At 50.0% G+C, this 20,535-nt stretch overlaps 2 protein-coding genes and 1 non-coding gene across 6 annotated transcripts in view; 1 reads left to right on the top strand and 2 right to left on the bottom strand.

The window, feature by feature from the left end:
* On the bottom strand, window positions 1-19,950 carry GTF3C4 (general transcription factor IIIC subunit 4). Of its 3 annotated transcripts, none has more exons than XM_039862931.1 (6): window positions 19,872-19,950; window positions 11,657-13,480; window positions 10,207-10,337; window positions 7,541-7,629; window positions 4,237-5,900; window positions 1-2,442 (listed from the first exon to the last, which is right to left on the bottom strand). In XM_039862931.1, exons 2-5 carry the CDS (start codon window positions 13,400-13,402, stop codon window positions 5,836-5,838), a joined length of 2,031 nt encoding a protein of 676 aa, XP_039718865.1. In that variant the 5' UTR covers window positions 13,403-13,480; window positions 19,872-19,950; the 3' UTR covers window positions 1-2,442; window positions 4,237-5,835. The 3 variants fall into 3 exon arrangements, with proteins under 3 accessions (XP_039718865.1, XP_039718863.1, XP_039718864.1); XM_039862929.1 differs by lacking the exon at window positions 19,872-19,950 and adding an exon at window positions 18,721-19,492; XM_039862930.1 differs by lacking the exons at window positions 1-2,442; window positions 4,237-5,900; window positions 7,541-7,629; window positions 19,872-19,950 and adding exons at window positions 10,608-10,645; window positions 18,721-19,492.
* Window positions 7,243-7,361, bottom strand: LOC120602767 (5S ribosomal RNA). The gene has a single exon (XR_005652834.1). It is a non-coding gene; the product is annotated as a 5S ribosomal RNA (ribosomal RNA).
* The window catches only part of DDX31 (DEAD-box helicase 31), a 67,825-nt gene continuing 65,751 nt past the window's right edge, over window positions 18,462-20,535 (top strand). The window contains exon 1 of one of the 2 annotated variants that reach the window (XM_039862933.1): window positions 18,462-18,524. In XM_039862933.1, the coding sequence (XP_039718867.1) occupies window positions 18,477-18,524 (48 nt within the window). In that variant the 5' untranslated portion in view covers window positions 18,462-18,476. Of the gene's footprint in view, window positions 18,525-19,587; window positions 19,795-20,535 lie in introns of those variants that run through there. The other variant, XM_039862932.1, reaches the window with a different exon arrangement.

Here is a 20,535-nt window from a genome sequence, read left to right as displayed (position 1 = left end):
TACAAATAATTCTGTTGTTTATTTATTTTGAATACAAAAAGTGGCCAAGATAACAATACTAGTGGCTCTGCATACAAAACACGAGATATCCGAGGTTATTTCACATTTACAAAACTGCCATTATGTACAGCACTGGATATTCACAGCAATGTTATTCAACTCTAAGGACGAGACTCATATGAGCAGTTCGGGGGCATTCAAAATGGGAAAAAGCTAAAAACCAATGGTCTTTCATTAACTGGAGAGTCGGCCAACCAGCTGTCTGGTAAAGAAAGAGAGGACCTGGTCCCCTATTCTTTACTGATGACTAAAATAAGGTTGCCCCCCACAGGGCTGAACACTGACAAGCACCCTCCAAAATTCCCATTTCATTTGCTCTTCCCCACTTCAAACTTCCCCAGAAACGTCTGCCCTAATATTAGGTAAAAGCTCAGGACACTGATATATCATCTTCGGGAAAAGAAGGCTAAAGAGTGCTAAGGACATGGCCTGGTCTGGGTCCATCGAAGCTCAGTTCAAACCCAAGAAAGAAATTGACCCCCTCCTGGTCATCGGTTTGGGACTCACGGGGAAAAGTGAGCCATGCTTCACCTAGAAGGTGGCAGGAAGTCACTCACTCGCTGTACACGTCACGAGCACCTACTCTGTGCAAGGCACTTGGCACTAGGTGCTGCAGGAGCCACCAAGACGAAGCGGACAGTCCCTGCCCTCAAGGAGCTTACAATCTAATCGTGAACGCTATGTACATCTATACGACGGGAGAAGCAGCCAGTTTTTCCGGGGCAGGGGTGGGGGTGGGGGTACGCCAAGCAAAATGCGGTGTTATTCTTAAAGTCATTTTATTTAAACGCTAAAAATCTGTAACATGCCACCTAATCAGATGGCAAACATTAAAAACCATCTCCTTTTTATAACCTTAAGTATTTAGACGTCTGTTCTTTTTATTTCCAAAAACGTCATATGTAAACATACACGAATTCGAAGCCGAGCACGAAGATCAGCACAGGCGCGGGTAAACATGAAATATATTCGCTATACACAACACAGACTTATTTTTCTATACAGTCTTATTCCTGTATAAACGAGTTTGATATTCACTGTCCTTTCATACATTAAAGTACACATCTGAGTCGAAGTCTTGAAAAACACAGAATTCATTTTTGCCTTTAATTCGGCATTAGTACCAAAATTAAAACACCCTAAACCCTAGCGGCCTGTTAGCCAAACATAAATGGTAAAGTATGAACCGTCTGAAAGCCATCACAGCCTCTTACGCTGTCCAATATGACCACTTTACAGGATCTTTTTACGAAAGTAACGGGATCCTGTGATGGGAGGTAAGCAAAATCTCACCTTAGAAGTAAACATAACATTTAGAGTTCTGGAATTTAATTCTACCCGACCCATTTACAGCATTTCAACTAGGCAGCCTATACCGGGTGTCGGTATGAGAGTCTCATCATTCCCCCTTTTCAGCTCCTCCCGAGCCTGCAATGAATGAACACAGCACATTGGTAATCCATATACCGTTGCTCCAAATAAACTCGCTAAGACCTGGGATTGTATACTAAGTCTCCCCCTCCCCCCATCCCAGAGCATAGATACGAATGACTCAAAGAAAACGCAAGATAAGAAAAGCTGAATCACCTACCTGGGTAAAGAGGTTGGGGGAGAAATATCCATTACCAAAAGGATTAACTTCTTGACAGGACATCTTTATAAACAACCATTCCCGTGTTAAATGTGTCGATTCCCACACCAAGTTTTCAGAACAGCCCTGTCTTAAAACAAACTCTCTGCATGCACATGAGAGGCTGCAGCCTAGCTCCCAGACTCAGCCTCGCCAACGAGTCCTAATACTGATCTGTGTCTGTGCCCTAGAAACGAGTTCGCAATCTTCTGCAAAATCCTGCTGCGTCACCAGGACTGCGATGCAACAGTGCTTCAGATGTCACGGGGAGCAACTTTCCATTCTGCAAATTTGACTTGATTCACTTTGAGACGGTCAGATTTCACATGCTCTCTAATCAGTTTGAAGAGCAGACATCATGTCAGCAGACGTGAAGATCTTAACTCCAGAAACCTCTTTCGGCTTCAGAAAAGAACATTTAAAAGCTATGTGACTCTGAGGCCTGAGACAGACAGTCTAAAACTCTGCTTGAAGCTGCCAGTTGATACTCAAACTCGTAACTAAAATGAAGCAGCTCTCTCTGGTTGGCTCCTTGGAGGCATTTTAAAACTCCGACAACTTGAAGGGAAAGGTGAGACCCCTGAGACACTCTGCGGACTCACCGCAGGCTAAACGCCACCTACACACGGAGGGCGGGCCGAGAGCATAAAGGTACAGTCGCCAGGAGTCACAAAGCCACGCACGGACTCGAAGCAGTCCACGTGGGCTCACTGTAAAGATTCATTTGTTTTGCTGTTTGTGCTGCCCAATCTCTAAAAAGAAAAACGGGGAGAATATACATTTCCCTTAAAAAATTTAGGACTGCTGACTCTGAATACAATCCAGTCAGCTTAGCTTTGCCCAGAATTTTTGCTTGTCAAGAATAACCCTGGTAGAGGGGCGGGGACAGGGAGCTAGAATCTAGCACACTCCAGCCCAAAGTCCAGGCGAGAGTTATTCCACACTCTGAGAAAATAAAGTCCTGAAGGAAATCAGATAGGACTTATCAAGCTAACAACTAACGCGATCACCTTTAAAAAGAAAAATTACCGTTTAATGGTTTCTTCTAGGAATAGAGACACAACTACGTGATTCGGCTTTTAGAAATTTTATCACCAATCTATTTTTTTTCCAAACACGAACTCTGTTAACTCTGAGTGTGTCTTGAAGCTGAGCAAACAGGAGGAGTGGCTAGCGAGAGGGAGAGGGAGGCGGGAGGCGGGAGGTGTCAGGGGCAGGCGGGAGGCACAGACGCTCGGCATCACCAGTGATGTGACTCCCGGGTCTTGCTGCAGGCACGGCCGGCACCCACTGAGCTCCAGTGCGGTTTAACCGCGGGTGCGCCGTCAACCAGCGCCGACAACCTCCCTCCCGCTTACCAAGCACCGACAAGTGGCAAGTTCTCCACTTCCTACCTGACGCCGTGATGATCACGACAGAAAACGTTTTAATACTGATCACCTTTAACGTTCTTTAAACCTGACTAACCTGTGGAACTCACTCACAGGTCCAATGTACGTGCTTCAACAGCAGCATCCTCAAAACCTTCTTAGGAGGGAGAAGTGGGAAAATGTCACACCGAGCCGCGAGCTTGGCCAGTGGTTCTAACAGCTTCTGACACTGGAAAATAACTGGTAGTTTGGCAGATGGAATAGACAGAGATTGCCTGAGATCTGGGTGGTAGATGCAGGAGGATTTCAGAGTAAATATCGGGCATAACAGGCTATCAATTTCTTATCTGGAACAATAGCAACAAATTAACTCTAGGCAGAGAAAGTGTGATACAGGTGTGGGGTTCTCAGACTCCCCAAATGCAACAGTGTTGCCGCTTAGAAGGACTAATTTGTATAGACTCTGCCCCTGCCCTTACACAGAGCGGGCCTGTCGCGTTCTCCGGCTATTCCTGACCCAGCGATTACAGTGACAGCTGGAACACCCTGACCAGAGCGGGGACGTTCCAGGAAGGTCGAGGGTGCGGCAGGCTTCAAGCAGGAGATGTGGCGCGTCCGAAGACACCTGGTGTCGCTCCCACTTCCCACTGGGCAACGCCCTATCACCAGGGGCGCTGACCCTGAGTGAAAGCGAGAAGCGCACTGTTTGGGATGCTGCCTCTTATTCAAAATCTCTCATTCTCACAGGTCAGTGGCTTAACCTCCGCGAGTGGGGGCGGGCAGGAAGGGGGGGTCCCCCAAATTTCTGGGTGGGCAGAAATTCAGGCTGAGGCAGGTGCTGGCGGGATTTCAGAGTCAAGAACGCCGCTGGGCCCAGCCCCTGCAGACAGAAGCCTCGTTCTAGTAAAGCGGTCACCATGTTTATCCCTACACAGACCCACGGAATAATTCGGCAGATCCTCTTTAGCTAAACTCTAAGAGTTATTAAACTTCCTTCAAAACGCACAAGCGCTTTAAATAAAAACTTAATGTAAGTTTTAGACGGCAGCAGCAACACATCCCCCAATAAGAACAGATCAACCAGTGACTCTGATTAGGGACAAACACATAAGCGAAACTAAGCATTTTGTGATTATTAAAACTGCAATACTTCCTTGACACGACCCCAGTGTTTACTGTAAAGTGAAACAGACACAAGCACAAACTACTGCGACTGCCCGGCCTCCTGACGTGTGTTACTCGGCCGACTGCTTCTTTCCTGTGCGTCACTGAACAGGCCGGATCGGACCCGAGGGTCTGGACAAACGCCACTCTTCAAATTACCACCGAAATGAGAAAGGCGAGCGGAAGACTCCAGCAAATACATAATTACGGATTAGAGGCAAAGCATCGTTCTGAACAGGAAACAAAAGACGTTTTCAAAGCGGACTGCTGGGAGGGCCCCTCAGGGGCGCTGTCCCCACTGCATGCGGGGGAGGGGGAACACGAGCACCGTGTGTTCCCGTCACAATGCCACCCGTTAGCAGCTGTTTCGAGAGCGAGGACAAAATGTCTTTCACTAAGGACACGAAATAAAAGCAGGAACTGTTAGAATAAAGGCATGTAGTATGAGTCAGAATTTCACATTTTGTATTTCCCATCAAATACATGGTCCGGAAGCATGTACCATTTTAAGATGTGTGCATTGCAGCCTTGTTGATTAGCACCAATCCCTGGGATACTTATTTTAAAAATCCCAAAACACTGTAATTCCCAGAATGTCTATTTTTTCCTTTAGGTTTTACAACCGGTCAACATCTAACATCTCTTAACAGCCTGCAGAAAAAGCCTGCGTTACGAACACCAGACTTTCGCACAGAGAGACCCCCGGCCCTGCCAGCCGAGCCGCAGGCACTCACAGCACTGAGCGGTGTCCACACCTCGGGGCTGCCCATCTCCTTCCAGAAGTCTCTAGGTAGACTCTGCACTCCTATACCGGACACAAATGACACGTCTGGGAGCGTTGACATTAAAAATACTACGAGTTTTAATTTAATACTAAAAGAAGAAAATATTTTTTCCTCTTTTGTAGAAACATCTCATGGAGGTTGTCACAGTTACGTCTGAAGCAGGGACGTGACACGGGGGAACTGGAATACTTGACATCCTCAGACACGTTCAGGAGTCGGAGCAGGAAATGGGACGACCTGGGAGATCGTTAAAATAAGTCATAATTATTAACTTATGAGAGTCACCGGACCTTTCGATACATTAAAACCAATTTTAGTCTTGGCTTCAATCTCTCAAAAATAACAGCTTTAGGAAAATGTTGTCAATATGCAGGGGAACTAATCGGCGGGGCACAGATGTGCAGCTGTGTGTTGAGGACGCCGCCGCTGGCCACGCGCTCAGACGCTCAGCTTCTGCTGGTCATTTAAGCTCCCGGAGCCACAGGCAGCGCCAGGCCACGGTCTGGGATTAAAGCCCAATGCGGCCCAGCAAGACCCTTTTCCCCAGGCTCCAGAAGAGGTCGTTCTGTTCCCAGAAACAAGAGGGCATTGCTTCAAGCCGCTTCGGCCAAGGCTCTCGGACAGTAAGCGGTCCTCACTGGGTCCGGAGTGGGGCTGACACTCATCTCCAAACGACTGAAACCTCGGCCTCCGTCATTTTCAAGATATGCTCTAGTCCCTGGAGACAGACGACGCCCTCCGAAGGGGTCCCCGGGGCACCGGGTGCAGTCGCGAAGAGCACCTCCCTTCCGCTCAGGAGTCCGGGCCGCTCCGTCTCCCGCCGCCGTCAGAACACAGGAGAGTCGCAGAAAGGGCAGGGGCTTTGCAGCAGCCTCTTGATCCAGTCAGGATCTGCCGGAGGAAGACAAGTGGGCTGAGTGTCAGCTCAGAGGCCAGGCAGACGGGACGCGGGGCGGATGGCCGCGGTGTCAGGAGGTGGCGCCCGTGGGCCAAGCACCTCACCCCACCACTCCCGAGGAGGCTGAACTAAACCTGTGGCTCCCAGAACTGAGTGGGATGAAATTTCCTTCAGCAACGACACAGGAAAATAAGGGTGCTGGGTGGGTGCTCAGCACGCTAAATTTACGCAGTTTCAAGGACTGCATTTTTTCCTGAGACTGGATCCTACATAAATTGTTAACATCAAAATATCCTTTTATACGATTATAGAAATAGTAATACTAAAAAATGCATTACTTGGAGAAATCGGAGCACGATAATACCGAGGCCACACCTCTTCCCCTTCTAGAAGCCCTGGTCTGGGGCCTGCCCTGTGCCACCGCCCTTCGGCTCCCACGCAGCCCCGGGCTCCCCAAAAAGCGGCACGTGGCTCAACGCAAAGTCAGCTGATGGGTGTGTGTTTTTTAAATCTGTTCCAATCTTTTCCTGATTTTCTGCCCAAATAACATACTAATTTTCATTTGCAGTGGGTGTTTATAAATTCCCCCAAATTTGTTTCAAAATAATCCAGTAAGAGGGGGGAAGAGAGTGGGGACTACAGGTGAAACACAAAAGGCTGTGAGTTGGCAATTTGGGCAGTTGACTGATGAGTGCGTAAGGGTTTATCAGACTCTTTCCTGTACTTTTGTACGTGATTGCATTTTCTAGAATAAAAACTTAGAATACAAGCTGCCAACACACCGACTTCGCAGAACTGGGAAGTGTTAACGTCAGCCAGTTAAGGTAAAAAATAAAGAACCAGGGTGTACTGCACGAAGAACGTTTCCGCTTTACTTCCCTGCAGGCAGAGCCCCCCTCACACGCATGGAAGTGTCCACGCGCGTCTGCGCTCAGCTCGTTCGGTTGGAGTGTGATGTTAATGAACCTTGGGTCACAAATGACGTCATGTGGCATTGACCTCACTAATCCCTCGCCTACATCTTATTTCCAGTGAGTTATCTCAGAAATGTGGGCTTTGTCACCAGGCTGTTGGAAAAGAATAAAGATCAACCAGAAAAAAGCCCCATCGTGGCTCCAGAAGAGTAACTCCAAGTGCGCACCCTGTCACTGGTTTGGCTATGCTGGCCTCGTATACACGACCACCCGCAGAATTTTCATTCAAATGTAATCTGTACGTGCCAAGTAAGACAAGTTCTGACATTTTTTTGAATGAATCATTTGTTTGCAGTGACAGAACAGCAAACTTACTTCCTAAAATGCAATATATACTTTAACGTGACATTGTTTTTTCCCACGCCTACAGCACCTGGTCTTCCTGGGTGGTCTCCCATCTAAGTACTAACCAGGCCCCACCCTGCTTAGCTTCCGAGATCAGACGGGATTGGGCTTGTTCAGGGTGGCATGGCCGTAGACAACATGACCTTTACGAAGTCTGTTTTTAGCGAGTTGCAGCTTCGTGCTAATACCGGGCGCCACAGGACGAGCCTCTCACTGCCCGGTGGCCTCAGACTGAGCGACTAGAAGCCCGACCGGCCACTGGCCGCCGGCCACCATGCGGCTGGCGCTCAGCCTCCCGAGGCGGGGACACTCACCTTCGGGGGCAGGGTGGCGCGCGATGCTGTCGTGGAGCAGACACCTCCGGTAGATCAAGCTCTGGCAGGACTGGTAGGTTAAGAAGCACCTGGGAGACAGACAGACGCGCTCGTCAGCTCTACGGACGCCCGGAGGGAGGGCAGCGTGGCGCCGCGGGTGACTCGCCCAGACCGCTGCCCTCCGCCACACGCTAAGGAAGCGAACGGCAAAACGGTCCACACGCTCGCGCGACAGCGTGTCCCTCTGCACAGCACGGCGGCTAGACCCACGCCACCCATGCTGCGAAGGAGAAGCGCGACATGCAACGTCCTCTCCGACCGGCCCTGCGGCCCCTTTCGGGCCGTCGGCAGCTCTGGGACAATTCTGTCCGCCCGAACCCACCTGACTCTGAGCGTTCGGCACGTGAAAGACATCGACCCATGTTATAGTGACAATTCTTCTTGGCAGTGGTTTGTAGGATCAGGTGTAAGAACCTGAGTCCAGTGGGGAAAGCCACAGGCTACTGATGTAGACGACGAAAGAAGGGACGGGACCAAACGCCCACAGGTTCCACGCCACCCAGTGGCTCGTCCCTGAGCACCCCCAGGACCAGGCCCAGCAGGGACGGTGGAATGCCCCGAGGCGGGGGTGTGCACTGGGTGCTGCGGGGAAGGTTTCTAAGTTCAGCGACCAAGGAGCATAAAAATGCAAAGAGGAGGGAGACACCACGCAGGTTCGCTTTGGGTAAAGACTCGGGTGTCCAGGAGAGACGGGCTCTGATGGGGGCGGGCGGGGCAGTAGGCCCTTCTCACATGGAGAAACAAGGTGCTCTGGCCCCGACTCCAAGCAGCAAAAACGAAAACACCTTGTTACCGCGCTTGTCTGGGAGACGGTAACGCGTGGCGGCTACGCAGGGGCACTCGGGCCCGCGGGCCAGGTTCTGGCTCTGTCACCAACACCTCTGGGACGGAGCAAATTACTTAACCTCCCAGGCGCCTGCTTCCACCTGTAAGTACAGAACTGATGGCGTTAGCGCTCCGGAGAGTCACAAGTCGACTGTCCCTACAAGCGCGGATCCTACTCTCCCCTGGAAACGCCTGAGCGGTCAGATTAGAAACAGCATAGCAACACGATAAAAACTGGAAAATAATCCACGATCCATCCGTAAGGGAGTAAACGATGCAACATCCACACGTGGGAAACCCGACAGCCATTAGGAATGGGACGTGTGAACTGCTGTGGGAAGCTTGACGAGAGAACTGGCGAGTTGTGGGGCAGTGTGTGCGTCGCGATCCTGTTCTGGTTAAAAATAAATTTAAAAATTAACAGTTCCTACTATGTATTAAGCATCGTTCTCGAAATAGTCATGAAAAATACAAACATTTCCTGTCCTCATACAGCCTCCTATTAAACGAGGGAGAAAAACAAGAAGTAAAAAATATATTAAATGGTGATAATTGCTAGATATGAAAAAGCAAGAGCGACCGAGAGGGGACGGGTGTCAGCAGGGTGGGACTTTCGGGTAGCGCAGGCAGAAAGGCTTGACTGACAAAGGGACACTTGAGGGAGCCACGTGGACACCTGCTGGGAGAGCATTCCAGGAAGAGAGACCGGCCAGCGTGGCCCTCCAGAAGTGGGAGGGGTGCCTCGTGTACCTGGGGGACAATGACGCCGGTGCGCCTGGAGTGAAGTGAGCAGGACAGAAAGCTAAGAGATGAAGCCGGGGTGATGGGGGCCGGCTGTGCAGCCTCGGTCACCGAGGAGATTCTACTTTTACTTATCAGAAACGGATAGCCACTGGAAGGTTCTGAGCAGAGGGTGACATGACCTGACAAGGCCTTACCAGGATCATAATCAGGGCGAAACTGAAAACAGGCTGGGGGGGACACAGATGGAAGGCGAAGCCCAGGAAACTGTGATAAACTGGGCAACAGACGATGGCGTGCTGGACCAGGGCTGTGGAGGTGGCGAGCAAGGCTGGTCAGATCTGAAAGGCCTGTGAAACCTCCAAGCTGCCATACTGAGGAGACGGTGAGGTATGTGAGTCTGGACTGCGGGGGAGAAATTCGGGCTAAAGCTCTATGTTTAAGTCACCAGTGTACCGAGGATACGCAACCGCCAAGGCGGTGCCGGCAGAAGAAAAACAGGTCCCAAGGTGGACGTCGGGAGTGAAGCAGAGTCAGCAAAGACAACGAAGAGCGGAGAGTCAGAGGCAGGAAGGGAAGCGGGGGGCCGTGGCCAGGACAGGGGTGAAGTGCTTCGAGGAGCCACTGCGTCCGTAAAAGGAGGACACGCCGCGGTCCCCTCTGAGAGTGGCACTGAGGGCAGACGGGAGGAAGACGTCTACCTTCTATTATGAAGTTAGACAAAGTACATGAGCGCTTTTATGGTCCACTCACTTCAACGGGTATTACTTTTAGAATAATAATTTTTTAGAATTTAATGCTACTTTAAAGGAAAACAGTATGACCACAATCCACGCCTACGTCAATCAAGCAGCAAAAACTGCCGTCAAAGGACGCCTTGCTTTTATCAGACTGGAGAAAAAAGTCAGGGCCAGGGTTAATAACAGCAGCTTTTCACCAGCCTAAGGGCCCAGGCGGCGCACATCTTGGATAAATACAGCGCTTCGTGCCACACAGAACTGCTGAATGAGCAGAAGCAGGATGTGACTTAAACGACTTACCGAAGCCAAATGTGGCCATTGGAACAGACGGCCTGCTTGCGGTCTGTGAACGGCAAGATCTCTTTACACAAACTGCAGTGCTCGGGGAAAGTCTGTTTGTTCATCTTCTTTGAGATGTGTCCAATCAGCACCTGGCGAGACAAAAGCGGCGGCAACGTTTAGCGGGCCGGGCCGGGCCTCCTGCAGAAAGCCCAGTGACGCGCAGGAGGGGGACGATCGGGCAGCCCTGTGCCCGGGACGGGGGCTCTGCGTTTCCGTCACGCTCTCTGAAGTGTAAAGAGGCCTCCGACATGTGTCGGCTGGCTGGGGAAGAGAAAGTCCTTCAGGGGCCCTGTGACGACAGGGTGGGCCGGAAGCACTAAAGGAAAAACTCTTCTGAAAACCAAGATCTCGTTACTTGCCTTGGTTTAGCTGCTTCTGAAACAAGGACTTCAGAGTTCTGTTAGAAGACAAAATATTTAGCTATTACTTACAACGTTTTGGCTTTAAGAAGGAGAAGCATAATGACAGACAAAAGATGACATGAAACGCTAACTTTGTGGGATTGCCCAAATGTCTATTCTTCAAGAAAAGCTTACGAAGTAAAAACATAATTGGGATATAAAAGCACTAGTTTCGCCTCCTGACACCCAGAGACCCCTGACGGACCTGGTCCGAGAGCCCACAGTCCGGGAGCCACCAACCCCACGGCAGGGTCCGCGGCACGAGCGGGGAGGGGTGGGGGAGGGACGAGCTGGCTCCAGGTCTCCAGAATTTTAGCGGCTGTTAGCGCGAAGAAAGGCTCCCCGAGGGCAGAGTCTGGGCAGCGCTGAGCCGCACAGAGTTAAGGAGTGTTTTCTCTCGGGACCCTAGGAGGACAGTGGCCCAGGGAACCTCTCAGAGGGCTGTGGTGGGCGCAGCATCCCCAAGCCTGGAATCCTAGTGCTGTCAGGGAACTTGAATTCTGGGGAATACAGTTTGGGTAACACGGTACGATTGTTCAAGTGCCAAAGGCTACACGTATTTTTTTGTAAAAACAGCGTGAGCGATACATTTACCATATGTGCCCTTCTTGACTAACTCAGAAGTCTCAAGTCCTTTCCAATGGAAACTCTCCCCCCTAAACGAAAAAAAAAAAAACCTTCTACAAACAGCAGCAGGACGGAGCACGGGGCCAGCTGGATGTTCCCAGACACTACTTCCCCTTGCTTTTAGGTCTTTTTGGAGAGCTTGCCTCCCCCGCCTGGAAACCTTGCTTTTCAAACTTGCATGTCATCGCAAGGCCACCGGAGAGGAAGAACAGAAACCCCGCGTGCGACGAACGCGTCCTCCGCACCAGTCCAGGCTCCCTCCCACCTCAGCACCTCCACCCAAGCCACCGAACAACAACACGGCAAAGCAAAAGCTGAGCTTCAGAGCTTCAGGTCGCTTCTTGCCACGGCTTCGGCTTTCTCGTCGGTCAAACACCTACCCGTGCGGTCCGGTCGTCATACTCCTCGTCGGACATGAGGAAGTTGCAGAGGCCCCTGGTGGGGATGCTGGTGTTCTCGGTGATCCAGGTGTGCAGGTACACCTCTCCTAGGACTCGCTTCATGTGCTCCCTGGTCAGGTGCACTTCCACGGCTTCGATTTTCCCTTGGATTTCGAGGAGTTTCTCTTCCATCGGCTCGCGGCCTCCGGCATCTCCGGACTGGGCGAGGGGGTCATCTGTGGGGTCCTCTGGGTCCCCTTCTTTGCTCCTCTCCTGATGGGCCTGCCTAGTCACCTGTTTGGAGGAAGTGCCCTCTTGCTGTTCACCCTCGGCCGTGCCCGGCCCAGGCGAGTCGACCAGTAAGCTTTTTGAGTCCTCGTGGGTGGGCTTCCATAAGGCTTCCGAAGGGGTTTTCTGCATTGACTGGTAGAGAATCCTCAGGAGGAAGAGTTTGAAGCGCCAGAAGTAGGTGGCCCCGCTGCTCTCGATCTTTTTTTCCAGAGCTTCTTGTAAAAACTGAGGGATATGTTTATCTTTTAAGATCTTCCAGCGTACGAGGTCTATTAAATCCACCTGCTTAAAGAGATTTTGAACTGAAGACTCCAGGAGCTGAGCAGCTGCCTCTTCGAAGGTTTTGAGGGTGACGAACTGGACCTGGTAGTTTTTGTTCACGGGATGCAGGCCGTTGACCATGCCCTCCGTGGTGATGACGGCCAGATACGCGCCGCACGGGCTCACCGCTATCCCGTGCGTCCTCACCGAGCCAAACACGTCCGAGAGCTTAATCAACTGGTGTTCGAACTTCAACGCGACGTCTGTGAAAATGGGAATCAGCTGCCTCACCTTCCCGTCGCTGGAACAAGTATACACCGTGCCGTTCTGCTTGTCCGCAGTCATGGAGACGATGGGCAGGGAGTGAAGGCCCGTGACGTGGGAATTGTGAACGTTCAGACCGGCTTTGGAGATGAGCAGGAGACACCAGAACACGTAGGGTCCTCTCGCGGCCACCACTAGGCTGCAGCTGCACTTCTGGTACGGGTGATAGAGCGGGACACACTTTATGCTGTGCACCGGCAGCTGGTCCATCTCCTTCCACAAGACGACGGGCTGCCTCAAAGTGAAGTAGCCTTTCACCGCTTTGAGATTGACAGGGAGAATTTTCACAGGTCCGAAGGCACTCCCCACGATAAGGCCGCTCATTTTCCGATTATTGTGCTCGTATTCCCACCAGAACAAGACACTGGGAGAGCTGATTCCTGACTCGATCGTGTTGCACGAAGAGATGGATTCCTTGCCTACAAACGGCAGCTGGAACTGCCACACGGCAATGTCGCCGTTTTCGAAGAGGACTGCCAGGAGCACACTGCCCACGTCCCGGCACTCGTTATTGTGCTTGACCTGCTGAGTGGTGCAGATGGCCGACCACTCCATCCTGACTGCCGTCTGCATGCTGTGTCTCCTCTGAAACTCGGCAAAATCGCCCAGGTTCCCTTCCGGAGCCTCGCTTTTAGAGAGCCTGTAACGGGTCTCATGAAGACGTTCTCCATACAGCTCAGTCAGGTCGACCAGCTGGACCCACTGCAGCCTGTTGAGGTTAGCCTGGACGGTCAGGCGGTTGTCCATGGTCAGCGCTGCCAAGAGGCACCTGCCGTTAGCATCGCAGCCCATGGGAGACCAGCTTGTGTATTTGAATCCTCTCATCGGTGGCAAAGCCTTCCCCTCGGGGTTGAACACCCGATCCAGCATGAAAGTCTGACTGACCGCGGGGTCTTTAGAGGTGGCGAATTTCTCCTTACACTCGGCGACTTCTGCTTTTGAGCCAACCTGTAAACGAGATGTAAAAACCATCAGATAAATGTTTCTCTCTAGGAATATAGTTACATTATTACTTAGGGTGTATCCACTGATTCACATTAATCTATACGGTAATTTTGTATCAATTCTGTTAATTTTGGTATGACACGCACTTGAAAGATCAAGTATGTGTCTAAAATTAAATGAAAATTTACTCAGAAAATGGTGATATTTTTTAAAGGATCGGAATAAAAGTCCTTATTATTCATAGCCTGGTTCCCACCTTCTTTTTAGAATCGACGTTAGCAACAAGGACAACAGAGGTGTACTTGATTCATAAGAGTCAACAGGGCATTTGGCTGAACTAGTCACAAAAGTAATAAAGGTGTTAAAATCCCTTGCCTGGGATGCTCTTTCTTCCTATCAAATCTCAACCATCCTACAGGCCTCTGAGATCATTCTAGCTTTCCTTCATCTCTCCCTCTTCCAAGTTCGTAACATACATCATCGGTGCTATTTACTTGGTGCCTAGCTGAGCAATGGCGAGTTCTTTAAAGATGGAGGAAGAAATGAATGACTAAAAGAAAGTGGTCCATAAGAAAACAGCCAGGAAGCCTAAAGCCGAAAAAAGAGCAGAGGTCAACTAAGATGTGGTCTCTGCTATGCCAGAAGCAAGAATGCGCGCCAGAGATGGACCGCAGAGAAAGAGGGCAGTCAGCTCCTCTCTGCTTGTCCATTCCCTTTTACGTAGATCTGCCAACCAGAAAGGGTAGAAAACATAGTTAAAAAGGGACTTGAGCCTAAGTCCCTTTTATCATATCACGGATATGATAAAAGTCACTTTAAATGAGTTTGTTTCCTAGCCCAGGGGAATTTCACACACCAGGACACAGAAAGAACTTGGAAGATGTAGGACTCAGAATCCCTAACCACATTCCTTGATAAAGCTTTGGCCAACTGAGAATGTGTTAGAAAACCAGGGCGAAACAAATCGTTTAAAAAATATCCCCCGAATGGGAAATAGATAACAAAAACCACAGACCATTAAGCAGGATAGAAAATGCTTCAGTGTATTCACAAATGAACGGTTGTGTAGACAGCAGTGACCATTAGAAACTAGCACAGGATAACTGGAAAAACCTAATCTTATTCTCCTTTCTGCTGGAGCTGATCAATGACAGAATAAGCAGGTATATAAAATGAAAGTTGTCCAACAAACGAATCAGATAACTAACTTTTCCTAAAGTGTGTCACACAGACAACTACTCTCCTACATTGTCCCTTGAAAAAGAGTTCTGTGACTATATACATCATTGCCCCTGAAGAGTCACAGGAGCGCATTAAATGGCTTTGCCAGGGAGCTACTGTAGAGACTTACATTAACCAGATTACCCAAACGTAAAAAACAAAAACAAAAACAAAAAAAAACACCTTTTTTGCGGGTGCCATCCTAAAGAATACTCCGGAAATGGTGTCTTGGGCAGAAAACCTTGATTTTAGAAAGGCATTTTAGGGTTGTCTCTTGGGGACACTAGGGACATGCTGGAGAAACACAGTCTCGAAATTCCGATGACAGGTGCAGCTGGCTAGCCAGTTAATCAAATAATGCTGATGAAAGCCCGGAGCTTTGTATGCTAGGTAAAATTTAAAAGATGACACAGTCAAGCCCGACATAATGCCTGAAACCTGTGCGCCGCTGCCTGACTGCCTAGGGTCAAATCCTCACTCTCTCACACACGCGCTCTGGGACCCTGCACGAACTGCTTAAACCTCTGCCCCTAATTTTCTCACTTACAAAGAAAAAATAATAATACATATGTCATAGAGTTAGGAAGATTAAACACAATCAATATACGTAAAGCATATATTAATAAGTGCTCAATAAATGTTAGCTATGATGACTACTAATACTCTGAGGATTAAGCAAATGTTAATGAGACCTAGGAAAAGTATGTAAAATGCAGGGTAGATATAAAGGTATCCACCAAATGAAGAGTAGGTACAAAACTGTTCACCAAATCCTGTAATATTGTAGGTAAATAAGAATAAGTGAATTCACTACATATAAAAGCTACCATAGAATTACAAGTACACTTACAGAATTTATAACCCAAAGCAGCACCACAGGATGAAATAAAAGAAGCTCAAGCAATTCCTGGCCCCAATGATGGCAGGAATTCTTGACAGGATGGTGAGCAGAGTGGATCTGGACCAGCAGGGAAATTCCTCATGGTTTTGTGTGAGTAATTTCTAGTATATTAGTTTGAATGAGCCTATTGCACCTCCCTCCAACTCTCCATATCACAAAACTAGTTAACAAATTAAAAAATGTACCCAGATGCCCAAGGAACATATGCTTGAGTCCAGCTCCCAGAAGCCCACCCCTAGCCAATCATTTAATTACATATTATCCCCTTTCTAGTTGGCCACTGTTACTACTAATTGCTACATTCTTTATAAACACCTAACAAAAACTCACTTAAAGCTATTAGACGGCAAGCTTCTTGAAGGCAAGAATATGAGTCCAAAGATAGGCAATAGTTACTAATTTAATGTAGTAGATGGAATTAATACTTGCTAATGCTCCAATGATTGATATACAACAAAAGTACTTACGCATATATTATTAGAATTTGTAACTGTCAACAACTAGGTGATTCACTAATCAGCAGCCCAATGGGAAGAAAACTTGCAACTTATTCTTAAATCATGATTTTATTGCTTTTGAGGTTATACCAAATAACCTCAGTACCCAGGACAGTAACTTGAAAATAGTGGACATGTGAACTATTATATAACTGCATATTTTCCTGAAATTCATAATCTAAATAACAGAATCATAGCAAAAGCTTCAAAAGGGTTTAACAGCTAGCCCTCTAGCAGTGCTACACACTAAAACTGTGATCCCAGTTGCAGAATGTCCATTCTCTGTGTGACAGCAAAGGCAGGCTGGACAGCACTGAGAAGATTTAAATCCCCACGGACTGTCAATGGGTAGAGGTATCAAAGCACTGATGTTGACTTTTTACATCCCTACCGTTTCACCAGTTTTATCCCAGGGGTCTCTTCTAGGATCGCAGAGACGAGTCTGCGTTCATTTACCAGGCGGTCCTAGTCTACTAAGACTGCCAATTGATGGTTCGCGTGATGCATAACCCAAAGAATGGAAGGGGAAGATGCCACTAAGTAACTTCAGGCGAGCTATCTGTCAATGATGAGGGGGCTATATGAATATTTCTTAATAATGTTAGACGGTTGTGGAACCAACGATGGAGTCAAATTTTTATCACAATACAATGGATATCTTCATAGTCACAGCCACAGCGTTAATCTAGACTCTTATTCCTTCATGCTGGTATGACTGTATTTTTTACCTTGAGCATTTACAGTGTCTGTTTATGTATGTACGTGTGTACATGCATAAATATCCACATGTGTACTTTCATCTTCCAAAAGATCTAAACATGATGGGCTTCATTATTCTTTTTTACGGATAGGCCTATCTTGCTATCTTGTGCCAAAGCCCAATCTCTTAACCGCTATTTTATATTGACCCCAACAGTCATCTTCTTGCCTGCAGTTCAGCCAGATTCATACTCCTGAACCAGTTAGGCCAATCCACACTTAAGAAACTTTAACGGCACCTTAGCACTTTCTACATCGAAGCCAGCTTCCTCAGACTGACCTTCGAGGTTCCCGAACTGGCCTCGCCTTACTTTCTCCGACTCTAGGAGAGCTACGTGAACTCACCTGTCGACTCATCATCACTTACACCAAAAATAGTACATTATGTTCAGGACTTAAATATGCATGTATGTGCATGAGACAGAAAGCTCACCTGGATGACCCTTCCTCCCTCCCTCCCTCTCATAACCCAACACTACCTTGTTTCAGGCTGCTGCAGATTTGCCACCAGATAAGCTCCCGTGATAACAGTGCCTCCCCTCACTGTTCCTTCCTTCCTTTCGATTCTCTCTGTGATAGTATTGAACCTCTACTGTATTGACACACAGACTTAAATTTTCTCTAGTTGATGTACATAAACAGTAAGTTCCTTTTCGGCAGAAGATACACCTTGGAACACCCCTTCCTTCGGCCTCCCTTCTTCAGGGCTTCTTAACTTCATAGCATCAACAGCATCTGTTCACCTCATTCGGTTAAACTGGAACCAACCTGATCGTATCTTCTCCGAGAAGATCTTAGAGGATCTAAGAAGATCATACAAGTTTACCAATGATCTAATTGAATACCAAGTTGTCTGTTTAAAACTTAGGATTCACAGAGTAAATTTTTTTTTTAAACTTCACTTTCACATAAGTATGTTCTCTGAAAATAGATACATCACTTCATAGGGTCTGTCACTACCTGATATAACGTTGTTATTTGTTCACGCAGTGGTATTTAAGTATCTATTGAATGAGTGAATATACATTTTTGATAGGTCACACACATGCACACGGATCTTTAAAGGAAATATTTAAAGTTTTTATACTGTACTTCTAAACCACGAAAATGAACGATATGACTTACTAATTTAAACAAATGGACTTGAAAGTGATATTAAAACAGTGAAACTTTGAGAACCCTAATGTTCTGACACCAAACTTAGTGTGTATGAAGCAGAAAGCACTACATCTACAGAGATTTTGGACTTGAAGTTTAAGAACTGCCTTTATTTCCGGAAGCTTTATTTTTCATTCTACATCCCAAATATTTTTACCTATTAAGGAAAAACTGGAGTACAAACTCCGAGATCCAGTATTTGCCCATCTGCCTAAGATGAGAACCATTCCTAATAAAGTCGCTGGAACAGTTAAGACAATGGAAAGGACCAAGTTTTCTTCTCCAAAGCAAAAGAGGAGCAAAAGGAAGGTACATAACGGTGAACAAAGCCAGCCAAGGGCCTCGGGGAGTCAGTCCCAGACAATAGGAGCTCGGGTGGAGGCAGGTCTGGGGCTGGGTCAACAGGGGGTGGAGTCTCAGAAAGCACCGCCACCGAGAGTAATCGGCGCCAGCAGCCTGCCAGATGCGGGGAAAGGAGACTAGGCTACGAGGGGACCTCCCAGTTACACGGGTGTGTCGGGAGGGGGTGCGTGGTCCGGAACACTGGGCACAATAGCTGCAAGGGTTTGTGTTCGTTTTGTCAGCTACCGCAACCCGAGCCGCTTAACCCCTACGTGCTGGGAGCGAGGAGCGGGATCCCGGGACTCCCCAGGGGACGGTGCCGCGGCCGAGGGAGGCGGGCAGGGCTGGGGCCCGGGCTGACTCACTTTGAGAAGGCAGCTGTTGAGAGGGGCGGGCACTGAGGTGCGATGGATGACCAGGTCCTGGCCCGGATTGTGCACGTCGCAGATGAGCTCCAGCACGGCGATGCTGCGGGCCGTGGACACGGACACGCGGTGGTCTTCGGACCAGGCCAGCGGCTCCAGGCCGCTCGCTGCATACTGCAGCTTCACGGCCGGGTCCCGCCGAGTCACCAGGAGGCGGAACGCGGCGCTGGGCCCGGGGATCGCGTCGGCCGCCGGCTCCTTCCCGCCCGCGTCGCCCTCCTCCTCCTCGGCCGGCGCAGGCCCGTCGGCCGCGGGCCCCACCCGGGCCTTGTCGGCCGCGTTCATCTCCAGTCCGATGCAGACGCCGGATCCCCCCGGCGCGCCAATCCCGCGTCGCCGCCACCGGCCCCCCAGCGCCCTCCGCGGCGGTTCTTTTCCCCTCAGGCCCGGAGCGCCGCGGAGCCTGGAAGGACCCCGCCGTTGCTAGGCGACCCAGCCTTGCCAGGTGGCTAAGGCGCTGCCTGTCTAGAAAACGCGAGACCTCTGCGAACCGGACCGAGGCGCCGGGCTCTGTGTCCCGGTGACCAAGCCCCAGACCCTTACGGTGACCTCCCCGAACCGTTGAAGTGCCGGGGAAACAGTAACCCGGCAGCAATCGAAGGAAATGTTGGTTAGATGGCGCACGGCCTCTTGTTCCTCGGAGGAGTCTAACAACTTCACAAGCGTGAACTCAGGGGTTGAGTGTCACTTGGCGTTCCCTGCCCCAGGCCACGCCACGAGGGACGCCGAGCGGGGCCCCGGCCCGCGTGGGGGCGGCGGGACCCGGAAGGGGAGCGGCCGCAGGAGCCGGCGGGGCAGCTACGCGGGGTCCTCGCGCGCTTCCCACGTGGGCTCGGGCGGAGACGCGGTCTCGGCCCGCGCGGTCCAGACGTACTTGGCTCGCCTGCGTGTGGCCGCGGTTCCGCGTCGATCATGGCGGTTACCGACGGATTGCTTCTCCACCTTTCCGAGCCCCCATCCGCCGCCGCCGCCTTCAGGACGTTCTCCAGACCCCGCGTGGCCCAGGCGAGGCGGGTGAGTTCTGACTCGGCCTCGGGTCCGTCTGCACCCACCGGGCCCGGCCCGCGGCGCGCCGCTAGCTGCCGCCTTGCCTCTGAGTCGGCTTTGGAATCATTTTCGGGCTTAAGAGGGGAAAGTCAGACGTCGGGCAGCTTCTGGGAGTCGTTGAGCGACGTGTCCGAGAACAGAAGCCCCTCCCCCTCCTCCCGCCTTCCGCCCCCCCTCCGCCCGCCACGCCCCGGCCCCGCCGAGGTGTCTTTGGAGCAAGCGGAGCGGGTGTCACCGGGACGAGGGCTTGCTCCGGCTGTGGTCGGAGGAGGACTCGAAAGGAAGGAACTGGATAGAGGCCGTCTCCCGGAGAAGTTAGGAACTGACGCTCGGGCGCGAGTCCCTGCCCCGTCACTTGGTAGCCACACCTTTTCTCTCGGCCACCGTTTCCTCGACCGTAAGGGTCGTCTGTTTCAGGAATGAGGACTAGAGACTGGGAATATCTTTTGGGAGCTTTCAGAAATGGCATAGATTTCATCCGTGTGCAGTCGAGGGGGGAAAGAAAATGCAACTCACCAATATAATCCCTCACTAGGAAGGGGAAGGAAGCCTTAAACTTGATCCAAGCCAGAGCTCAGAACGGGTTCCTAGAATGATCGATTTATCTCCTAGAAAAGGGGAGGGCTACAGGGCAGAAAATCTATTGTAAAGTCACGTTACCTCAGAGACCAGGAAGGATGCGGTCTCCTGCCAAGGAAGTTTTGTGCG

This window comes from Pteropus medius, unplaced genomic scaffold (assembly GCF_902729225.1).
Source record: "Pteropus medius unplaced genomic scaffold, Ma_sr-lr_union100, whole genome shotgun sequence".
Taxonomy (NCBI): domain Eukaryota; kingdom Metazoa; phylum Chordata; class Mammalia; order Chiroptera; family Pteropodidae; genus Pteropus; species Pteropus medius.
Note: the sequence above shows the minus strand (reverse complement) of the source record. Positions and strands in the feature narration are given on the sequence as shown.